The sequence below is a fragment of the Ciconia boyciana genome, chromosome 5, assembly GCF_034638445.1.
Source record: "Ciconia boyciana chromosome 5, ASM3463844v1, whole genome shotgun sequence".
NCBI lineage: Eukaryota > Metazoa > Chordata > Aves > Ciconiiformes > Ciconiidae > Ciconia > Ciconia boyciana.
The window spans coordinates 49,226,606-49,238,782 of record NC_132938.1 but is presented as its reverse complement, the minus strand read 5'-3'; the positions used below and the strand labels follow the sequence as shown (position 1 = coordinate 49,238,782).

The 12,177-nt window shown below is 35.6% G+C and overlaps 1 protein-coding gene across 2 annotated transcripts in view; it reads right to left on the bottom strand.

Annotated features, from left to right (window-relative positions):
• Positions 1-314: 314 nt before the first annotated feature.
• PLRG1 (pleiotropic regulator 1) overlaps positions 315-12,177 on the bottom strand; it is a 20,384-nt gene continuing 8,521 nt past the window's right edge. For both annotated transcript variants that reach the window (XM_072862254.1, XM_072862255.1), the window contains exons 8-15: positions 11,066-11,158; positions 10,578-10,727; positions 10,357-10,458; positions 9,746-9,848; positions 9,042-9,150; positions 7,370-7,509; positions 4,366-4,559; positions 315-3,240 (exon numbers count right to left, since the gene is read on the bottom strand). In XM_072862254.1, the coding sequence (XP_072718355.1) occupies positions 3,181-3,240; positions 4,366-4,559; positions 7,370-7,509; positions 9,042-9,150; positions 9,746-9,848; positions 10,357-10,458; positions 10,578-10,727; positions 11,066-11,158 (951 nt within the window). In that variant the 3' untranslated portion in view covers positions 315-3,180. The remainder of the gene's footprint in view (positions 3,241-4,365; positions 4,560-7,369; positions 7,510-9,041; positions 9,151-9,745; positions 9,849-10,356; positions 10,459-10,577; positions 10,728-11,065; positions 11,159-12,177) is intronic.

The following is a 12,177-nucleotide window of genomic DNA, read 5'->3' as shown; positions in this document are numbered from 1 at the left end:
GGTTTCAATGGGTTTCTTTTTTTTTTAAACACATTAGAGAAAATTCATTAACAATTCTGCATTTGCAGAATTCTGGACTAGCATTGTTTTGCTAATCCCTTCATGCAGATAGGAAGCTCTTCATAAAACAGCCATCAGTACTTTCTCTCTCCATTACAGCTGATCTGCAAAAATATTTGTTACTGTACTATAGGAAACTGTCATCATTTTAATCCTAAATTACTTTAACTTTCAATACATATTTAGTTATTTTTTGTTCTTCTTACTACAAAACCCAAAATGGAAAAAAAGACATGAAATCATATTGTATTGAAGGTTTTATTGATGGCTAAATTGCTGTCACTTAAATCAGGCATAGCACTAATTCTTATCTAACAGGACTAAAAAGCAACTGGCTATTAAAGATTTACTTCTGTAAGCCTTTAAGTTGCTGAAGACATACTGCTCTGCACAGCTTTCACACTGCCAGCAAATGACAGCATTCTAGCTGCATAGCTTACAGCGTATGCTTTAATATACAGCAAAGAGTGATCTTAAAATTTATCACTTTTACCAGTTACACTTTTTTGAATTATGTTACAATCAAAAAACCATTTTCTTACTTCTCTGCAATTATGTACAGTATAAAACAAAAACCAAGGTTTGTGGTAGAAATGTGTATGATTTGATCATATACAGGAGACAACATCAAATTTTATGAAATAAGCGACAATAATTATTTTCTGAGATTAGACTCCAGTTCAACATTACTTTAACTGACATTGCAGTGTGACACTTTTCAGAAGCATGAAAAATACATCCAATGGACCAGATCCTCCTCTTTTGCTTCATCTTATGGCTTACGTGGACACATCTAATGTCACTACGTCCTACACAATCAGATATATGTGTATCACAACTCACTATCTAGGCTTACTTTGCACTGGAGAAGCACTTAAATGAAATCTGATAATCTTGATGTGTCATAAATAATACTTATAGAAGTATGTGTGATGCTATTCACATTACTGTCAAGTGGAAGAAAAAACTGCTGGGAAGGAAATGAACATGCAAATAAAGTTTTAAAGAATACAATAAAAAAATTACACTTAGAACTGCGACAGCATATTATAAAGCCAAAAAGGAGAAGTATTATTCCAAATAATAGTGCGTAGCCTTTAATTTGCAAACCAAATCTTTACCCAGGGCACAAAGAGAATGCCCTGGCAATCACTGCCCCGAGCTAGCAGATTCCTGCAGAAGTCCAGGGAAGCACACAGGTTCTGCAGGAGACTTCTAATTTCTCTTAAAAGCAATAAGCAGTGGAATAAATGCAGTTTTTAAAGGCAAGTGTCAGTACAGAGAAGATGTGCTAGAACTGTGAGCCAAAACCTCTACTACCCCCTTCCTGATTCCAAATTATCAAAAGAAATAGACACTTGTAAAAAAAAAAAACCAAGAAAACAAATCACAACAAAAAACCCACCCCCTTTTCCAAGTAAGTTATTCCTCTCCACTCTGGTTTCCTACAGAGGATTTCACTGTGAGCAAGAAAATTCTGTGTAACACCAATGCTTCATTGATTTCTGGAATGAAGCATTAGCAGCAGTATAAAATATGCATAAGCTACAACCTGTATTTTCCCTCATTACGTTAGTTAAGATGAAAACAGCTGTAAAGATCTAGAAAAATTCAAATTATCATCCAAATGAAAGATGTTTAATCCAACTTGTAAATACCAAATACTCCCCTCCCTTTTTTGTGAAGATGCTTCAGACAATAACTGTCAACCAAAATTCAGTTATTTATGCAGCACAGACTGCCTTAAAACAACATTGTCAAACATTCAAATTATAAATACAAAACCTCCTGTGCATCATAAAAGACAAAAATTCTCATAATATAAACAACAGTTTTACCAACTTTTTGTAAGTTGCATTGCAATTAACTGTCATTTCTCTAACATAAATCCCAGATTTGAAAGAAGTCAGACTGGCAGAGAATAGAAGTAATTATTGTGAACTGCTTACTATCAATGCTGTGGCCACAGAACAATTCTCAGCATCTACTCAGCATAACACTTGCCACTATAGCTATTAACACTGCTAGCAAAGTTGCCAACAACTAAATGGCTCGATGACCTAACGCTTTTCTCCCCCCATGAAGTGAAAGCGCTTTAGAGCAGCACAGGCATCACAGATAAGCTGTAGCAAGGTTTACATGTTTACTGCTTGTTATGTGACTGTTAGTAAACACAATGAAAGATTTTTCCCTTCAGGAGTACAAATTATCTTTCAACAGTATTTTTTAATTTATTTTAAATTCCTTCATAACGTCATGGGGAGACAGCAACATGTAAAATTAAGGCTGGAATGACTTAAGAGCTTTTCCTCTTAAAGCTCAGTTTTAAAAGTTCGCTTACTCTAATGCCAAGTATGCTTTGGATAACTGGAAAAAACAAACAGGTGATTTATAAAGAAAGTCAACTGATCCTAACCCTGTAATGACTGTGAACAATATGATTTGCAGTGGTCCTTGCTATAGAAGATCCACTCTGAAATGAAATGAGTGAATATGAGTAGTCGCATATGAAAGCTTTCCTAGGGAAAGAAACACTTTGAAGATCCATTTCATTCAATAACACAGCACTGGCAATGCTCAGTGGCTGTGTTTATAAAGCAAACTACATTAATATTATGTTGTCCTGCATCTTTCTTCATTACTCTATTACTCTGTAATTTAGTATATACACTGTTCCATTACAGTATACACTTAGCATATGTACAGTAAACAATACTGGTCTAAAATCTAAAAGTGTTACTCAGGAAATTTCCAGTAGATGGCTTCTATGCATAAATTTGCAATTAACTTTTGGAGTCAAGCAAGGATCTTTCAGAAAACCTGGCTCATCAAAATATTTTTAGACTTACACTCAGTAGATTCATATAAAAAAGTAACCACCTGCACATCTATCCTTTTCATGAACTATACATGCTCCACAAAGAGAAAGTTAACAGCTGCAACTGGTTTGCTGGGATCACACCAAAAAAGACAAAAGGAAAGAGAAATAAAATTTATTATAAAACATGTTGAAATAGCATGACTTAGCTGACTTCCTGCTCTGCTGTTCTAGGCAGAACAAAGTGCGACTGAATGCTCAGGAAAGCCAAAACAAAGTTACAGCATAAGTATGTTGCTGCACTAAAATCGTTTCCTCTTGATAATTTCTGGTTTCCAGCTGACAGGATGAGTTTCTTCAGTCTAAAGGGAAAAAAGAAAAGCCTCGTAAGGATTATTTTTAACTTTAAATTCACCTGTAATTAGGGTTTAGTTTAAAATATTACTCACATAGTACATTAGGTAATTATAATGTTACATATAAAAGAGTATATATACTATGTAATTAATTTACCCAAATGAAATTTTATATCATCCCACTGTCTGAAGTACATGACAAGACTTGTTCTGCTTTGGGGTTTTTTGTTGTTGTGGGGTTTGTTGTTGTTGTTTTGGGTGGGGATTTTTTTTTTTTTTGGGGGGGTGGGGGGGGTGGTGTTTGTTGGTTTTTTTTGTGTTTTGTTTTTTTGGTGTGGGTTTTTTTTTGTTTGTTTGTTTTTTTTTTTTAAAAAGGACAAAAATCAGGTTGCCAATGGCATTTCAGAAACAACATTCTAGTGATCAAATCACAGGAACAGGAACTCCAGAGACAGTCCTTCCAGCGATACCTACATCAGTACTGGCAGATGCCACAGAGTCTACTTTGCCCAGTTGCAAAACAGATAAAATATTCCTTATTCCTTTATATCTGAGAGTTGCTCCAAGTCCAATTAATGCAAAAATTCCAAGGTTTAATAAAAATCTTTATATTCTTTATATTAAAGACATACTCTGATAAATGATACAATAATCTATTGTCTTCTCCATTAGTAAATGGGTTTAATTTGAGAATAAGTTTGAAAATAAGCTATTTACCCTGAATTCTAAAAACTGTCAAGACAAATGACTAATCTAGATCATATACAGAAGTACAATAAGTCTTTAAAATGTAATCTTTTCACCAGTTCCCATGTTTTAATCAATACAACCACACAGTCCCCTACTAGCTTCAAAACCCAATGTACATTATTGTATTAAGATTTCTCCAGACTTTATCACAAAGGACTTTTGCAGAAGAGCTGACAGACCTGAGACTTATTTGTACTATAGCAGTTAATAAGGAGTGCAGGAACTAGCTGCTGTCCTCTTAACATTATTATATACACATTGCTGTCAAACTTCAATAAAATGGATTACACAAGTCCATGCATGTCCCTTATTGATATGTGTAACATTTGTTTGAAATTTTTTGATTTCATGAAAATACATTAGAAAGACACTTCGACATACCGCAGTATCATCTTCTTTGTATACTTTTATGGTTTTATCAGCTTCAGCAGTTAGCAATCTGCTTTCTGACTGGTCAAACACACAAGCAAATATTCCTGATTCACTGTCCAAAGAGCCTGGCTGTACAGCTGCATGGACTCTCTGGAAATTGTATCCAGTTCTCCAGTCCCAAAGATGCATAGTACCATTATCAGCTAAAACAAACAGACATACATATTTAGTATTTTAACCAGTTAATTTCTATCCATTTTCTAAAAACTGTATCATGAACAAGTACTTAATACATCAGGAATACATCAGCTATAATATTAATGTAGAATAGCTCAGTACATCCTACAAGGTTTCCCATTTTCTACTGGTTTCCTTCTTAGTTAAGGAAGCCTGATGTTGTTTCAGAAGCCTGATGGAAGCTTCCTCAGAATCTCATCCAGTTTTGCATCAGATAACCCAGAGAGATGATACACTACATCACAAGGCAATTGCAGCAAGTTGCTTTGGAAGCACAGTAAGGACTGGCATTCTGAATATCAAGGTCCCTGTTCAGTAGCTCCACTGAAGTTGAACAGAAGCATCATCCTGTCAAACAGATTACAGACATTAAGGAGTCTGTAATGGGACATAGGCTTAATGTTTGCAGAGGTTCCATTTCAAATACAGTTTAAACCACTGCCAGTATTACTGCTACTGGCATCAGCTATAGGGTATTCACAGCAATCTGAACTCTGTATTCAGAAGGATGCTCTCAAAGCAATTTTTCAGCTACAAAAACCAACCCCCTCCCAAAGCATTATCTAGCCAAAACAGATCTATTAAAAATTTCTCCATGGCTGCCAGCTAGACAAGAAATCCAGATGTTTCTAGACAGGTGTTTCTACAGTAAAATACTCCAAGGTACCCTCAACTTATTTTAATTCAGCATCAACTTCTCTGAAGTTGCTGTAGACAGCATGAGGATGTAAAGGGGGGGAAAATCAATATTCAAATTTTAATTTTTTAAAAGATTTACTAAATATTATTTACTAGTATTACTAAAACAATAGGGGTTTTTTTATGTGGAGAAGGAACAAGTTTTTCTAAATCCTCAACTACTACTAGAGTCCTACAAAGACCTTCTAGAAGTGTCTTCAAAATAGTAAAGAATTGAATATGAGCCCAGTCCAGTATTTTGTCAAGTTCTTGCTCTTACTATGAATGTGCCAGTTGTCAAACAGAGCTTTATCTGAATTTTAAAGTCAAGGGCCCCCTTTATACATACTTGAAAACATAACCAGGGTAAGCTGACAATATAATTAGCTATCTTTCTACTCCTGTGTAGCACATTTCCATCTTACTCCACATCCCTAGCTTACAGGACATACCGTACCAAATGGGACCAAGAGTACATGGGATGAAATGGGACCAAATGCATTTCAGTGTTCCAAAGTGTAACTTAACTGCTACTTTTTTTTTGTTATGCTCTGGTTACAAACACACAAATGTTTTTCATAAGTATCTGCTTCTTAAACTGTCTTATCACGTGTGATGCTGTGAATTGAGTCCCATCCTTGTTTATATCTACCCAAAAGATTAGACAAGCAAAACCAAGAAGTGAAAACTCAGGGTATGTTGAGCAATACAGTCCAGCCTCTTAATTCACTTTCCTCGAGCTGCTAGAAAACTCCTGGGACAATCTCATGATTAAGCAACTGGTCTAGGACCTCAGAGATTTGGGTTTAACCTCCTGCTTTAACTCTGTTTTCCCATGCAATCTTGGACTGTTTCTCTATAGCTCAGCTCTCAAGCTGTAAAACTAGCGCTTCCTTTTTCCACACTATTTACTCATTTCCTGTTTATAACAGCATCTACATTAAAAACACACTTACCATCTCCCTACTATGTAGACACAATGCCTTAACAAAAAGATCTGATTTCAGCTGGGATTTCTAGAAGCTACTTTCAAAAAAGCTTGTCACTAAGAGTTCTACATATGTACTTTGTCTTGTACAAACATAAAACTCAGAAACATCACAGATTATGGTTTTAGTAACACATACTTCCACCAAAATATTTTTATTACAGTGCTTGGGTAACTAGTATATAGAAAAATGATACCTGCAATATGGCATAAGTGTTCTTACATAAAATTATTCACGATCAGATACAGTAAGTGTTCAGGATTCTCCTCCTACCCCCACAACACAGATACATGAATACAAACTAGTAGTTCCAAGACTTTGGGGGCTCACAGACCACTAGCAATACTCTAATGTATCAGATGATTATTAAATTCTTGAAGCCTGTGAGTGAAAGAATTAAATCAATGTGCCACAACAGACACAAAATCCTCCCACAGGCACTAGAGCCAAGCGGCTAGTTTCTTAATTTCAGAACGCTTAAACATATAATATTGCTGAGTAAACATGGTTTTGATTCACAAAGTCAAATAAAATTTGGAGATTAGCTATCAATCTTTTAAACAATACAAATATAACATCAGAAAATGCGTGCATGAAACTAAGACAACAGAACCAATGCATTTGTGCTGCATAAAAAAAACAGGGAAGAGTTCACATTTAAATGGTACAGCAAGCTTTAGCAAGATGTTTTTATATCCTCTATCCATTCTCACTGCATCAACACGTTACTAACAGAGAGCAGCCAACAAAGAACCAGATGTCTCCCAGGCAGCTTCCAATTTCCACACCACTCCTGAGGGGACACTAATGACCAGGAGATCATAGCGGATGGACTCTGGGGCCTTGTGGCAACAGCCAAATGAGAAGAGGAAGCCTCCTCCCTGCTGCAAATTAAAAATCCTTTCAAATACATTTTTGTGCATGCAGTTCAGTAACATCCAAGAAAATAAAAGTGGCCCTACTCACTATAAAATGAAGTTGTACGCTGTAGCAGGCTTATAGGCCCAGATGAAGGAGAGCTCAGCAAGCACCTTTGTCTAAGGACCTCCAGCCATATATACATGGGGGAGTGGAGACAGGAAATATGAACATGTATTTTTCATTTTTACCTCCAGAGACCAGAACGCCATCAGAATTTACAGCCAATGTGTTGATAATAGCATTGTGACCAGACAGGTTCTGAATGAAGTTTCCATCTGGGAATTTCCACTGTTTAATATTGTCTGGAGAACCAGATGCAAATGTGTAACTGAAAGAAAATAAGCACAGTATATTAAGGTTCAATAGCTGTAGGGATAGTGAATGTCCTTCATTGAAACTACTTTTAAATGCTAGTTACAAAGTTACTTAACGCTAGAACTGCTTTTCTGACATTTTTACTTCACATAAAATGAAGCAATTTTACGAAGTCATGAATTACCTGTCTCTACTCTTTCCTTTTGTTTCCATAGACTACCTAAACTTTATAAATCCTATGCCATATAGAATGTTAGTATGCAAACAAACATGAAAAATGCACATGAAGTTCTTGACAGTTGTTATGCTGGCAAATTTTCAGGTATAAGGGCATCATCAGCAAAGGTATCAGGAAAAAAAACCACCCAAACAGAACAAACACACCAGTATTGGCTAATCTTCCAAAACTACACAATCAAGAATAAAGCACTGCAAAAAAGTGAACTATGAAAAATAATTTGTTTTACTGAGTTACCCTAAATTAATCAATTCCCTCATTTTAACATGTGCAAGCAGTCACAAGGTTATTTGGGTAGCACATACAAACGCTTGTAGGAATACTTTCAGTTGCCACAATGTCTTAGCAATTTGCTGTCTATTTAATAGATTCTTCGATAACAACATAGATTAGGAAAAAATACTGGAATATTAAAAAATAGAAATGCTGAAATATAAAAATACTAGGCTGACATTTGCTACTGCTTGATAAAAACACTTCAAGTTTTTTTTTTCAAAGAGGTATGATCAATGAATCCGAAACTAAGGGGGTTTTTTTGCAGAATATAAGTAAAACAAGGGGTTTTCTCTGCTATAGCTAACAGGCATAGCATGAGATTTTTATAATTTTTCAAACACACAGATTGGATCAGAATTGATTCATATCAAAGATTATGAATTTATGCACTGACAGAATTTTTTTTTTTAAATATTGAACTGCAGAAGTACCGCAGTCCTATGTGAATTCCTTTTCTCCATTGTTTTAATATGGATTTATGCAAACAGGCAACTGTTGATGCATCAAAATAGAGTATCTAAATTCAGAGCACTTGCAACAACAGCCACCTTCAAAGATTAAATACTCACAAGAAGTTTCTTTAAGGCCAGTCAGATTGAAATGTCTTGTGCAGTGAAGCACATATTAAAAAAGACGCTTTGTAGTAATCACCGTCTCCTTTAGCATTATTCACACATGTACCCTTTTACAAAACTACTTCACTTTCTGCTAACAATCATTCAGTTACATACTTATTAGTCTTACAAAGCCCAGTGTCACTGATTTCTCAAGGACGGCATCAAAGGCACATACATAAATTCTGTGGGGCATAAGACATTCTCTAGATTGCTAATGTACACCAGTGCCAATACTTTGGTAGCACAGTGTAGTGAAGGTATTTGAGAATCGATATGTGCATTTTTACAGCATTCTAAGCTCATTAGTTTTTCACATTATTATGCCTTACCATTCTAAATCATCACTCACATTGGCTTTCTGTCACCACCCAATGTTACGAACTATGAAAGTGTGAAAGAATGAGGAAAACGTACTGTCTTGGATGTAGCACTACTGCTCGTACAGATTTCTTGTGATTTGTTAAAGTAACACGAGTTTTTCCTGCCACTAAATCCCAGAGCCGTATGGTAGTATCATGACTGCCTACAAGGAAAAGAAAATAAAAAGTAGTAGAAACCATCATATTGATTCTATCATCATTATTATTTTGATAAGGCAGCCAAAACTTTGTCTGTGAAAGAGACAAAAATATTGAGCTTGTTACGAAAATATGATAGTAATGCCACCTCAGATGAGAAAGATGAGGGGTTGTAATAGTCTTTTTACACAGTTTGAAACTCAAGAAGAACTAAGTAGTTACACAGCAAAGCTAGATTTTGCCATAATGCGAAAGAAGATGAACTTTATATTTAACCACAGTACTGGACTTCTTAACTGAATTGGGAAGAACTGTGAAATATCACAGAAAATGCAAGTCTCAATACATATTACAACAAAAAATGTAAACACCAGAAACAAAGGAAGTGCAGAAAAACGTTCAATGTATAGCTACATTTGCTTAAACATACCATTAATAGTATGAAACAAGCATTGAATGGCCCCTTTTCAACAGAAAACTAGTAAGAGAAACTGAGTAAATTAGCAAAGATAACTTTATGAACCTCACATAATTACTGACCAAATACATTCATGATTAGGTTTTTCAGTCATGTTACTTGTGAAACCATGCCCACTATACCTGTAATAATTTGTGGTTCTGCAGCTTGGCACTTCACCGTCGCTACCGCATTTGTATGTCCTGACAGCGTGTGCACACTGGCTTTCGTCCTTACATCCCAAATCTATGAATTCAGAGTAAATAAGTCACAGAGGTCAATAACAGGTGCATATTCGATGTATTTTAGGCACCACCATTGATTACATGAATTCCTTGCCATAGTTCTACAGATTAAACAATGGTATTTATGTTGTATTTTTCATCCAACAATTCATCACACAACTGCCTCAGCTGGCAAATTTCAAGGGGAGCAGGGAGCCTGCCACTGATTTTCTAGACATACAGATAACAGCCACCATAAAACCATACTATCTTCTAAATACTAAGTGATCCTATATATACTATGTAGTCTGCCTACTAAATTAAGAAATAAAACATTCTCCTGAAGTGACACTGCATTTTTGTGTATTCAGGCTTCAGTTTTATCGACAATGGAAGACAAAGCTAACATAAATCATCTTAGTATTTTCATCTTGATTTATGTTAACTTTTGTAAGTATTCACTTTTACAAATGGAAGATTGAAATGCACTGACATATCAAGATGTTAAAATGTAACAATGCTATACTTACCCGTGCTGTTGAATCTCTGCTACAAGTTACCAGTACATCTATCGTTGGATGCAAGTCTAAACCATAGACAGCACTTAGATGACCATGGTAATGTCTGATAACCTAAATGAATAAAAAAATGTACACACACTTTAACTGGATATGTGAAAGAATATTCTAAATGCTTTGATTTTTACAATTGCCACAACTGATTAATTTCAATTAAAGAAACTACAGCTTACCTTATTGTATTCAAGATCCCAGCATTTCACTTGTTTGTCTTCTCCACAAGAAAAGAGGTATGGACTTCTTGCACTTACTATCACCCCTCGTACAGTACTGATGTGTCCCGTCAAAGACAATTTCAATTTGCCACTAGCAAGGTCCCAAATCTGCATCAAAATAGGTATTTTGATGGTAGACAGGTAAAAGCTACACGGTGATAGTCTGGGTAAACAGCCCAGATGTAATGGATCCTGCTGCATTTTAAGTTAAAAATTACAATAACAAACATTTGCTCACCAGCTACTACCATGTAATAAATGAAATCCCAAGAAGTAATACTCCACAAATCCTTTATGACTAAGTAATAAAAGAAAAAAATGTTCTGCAGTTCATTATTCTGCAAACAGTAACCAATAAATTGTTTCCAAGGGCTGAAGACTTTTTTAAATAAGAGAACAAAAAACACACCCCCAGACTTTGCAAGTGATTTCTTACCACCTCTTACCTTTATAGTTCTGTCAGCAGAGCCAGTAACAAACCACTGATTTCCTGGTTCTACTGCAATACATCTCACCCACCCCAGGTGACCACTGATAACCTTTAGAAAAAACAAAAATTTTTCTAAATCAGAAGTAATACACATACATCTGTCAATATAATTTTCATTCTCCAACACTGGAATGTGTTAGTATTCACCAAGAAACATATGCTCCCCAAAGAGGTCAAATGTGAAATTAGATCTGAAGAGAGCTTGATTTCTACTTTAGTTAAATGAAGAGACTACTAGAAATTCATGTCATACACTAGACTTTGGGAACTTGCAGTACAGAAAGACCCTGCTCCTATAATCAACTTTTTCAAATCCTCTGAGAGTCCATAACACTGTGGCTCAACACTTGAGGCTTTGCAGTCAAAGACTGCATTTAAGTATAAGTTCCTTATGCTGCTGTACAGTGCTTAGACAGTAACAGTTAAAGAACAATTATATAAAATCTTGGCTATTAAATCACATTGCCATATAATAGCTACCTCTTAAAGCATGCCACCACCTTCCTTTCCCTAAATAAGGGGTAGTATGAGTATGTTGGAAAGTTTCTGGTAACAAAATACTGGAGATGGATCTCACAAGAAAAGATTTACGAATACATGGCTTGCTTACAGCAGCCTTTCTGTTTCTCTAATTCCCCTGAAGTCAGACAGCTAAAATCAAAACCCACAGTTGTTTTCACTGGATGTCATACTTCACATACATACAGCTCATTTCAAAAAAACCTAGAACACACCAAAAGTTCTTAGGCAGAAATACTTTGGAAAGCTGAAGTGGATTCTTCTGACTAGATGAGACCACAGCCACATACATTTGAGATAGCCGTCTAGATTTCTTCATAGTCCAGGAATAGAAACAGGCATTTCCAGAGCAGAAGTCTAAGAAATAAATTATCTGACCTATTTTGAGTCCCCATCTTTCACAAATGACTTCAAACCAAGCTTAGGAAGACCAGTTAAAACATAGATCTTAAGTAACAGATAAGATGTGGGCGTCAGTCTCTTCTCCCAAGTAACACGTGATAGGACGAGAGGAAATGGCCTCAAGTTGCGTCAGGAGAAGATTAGATT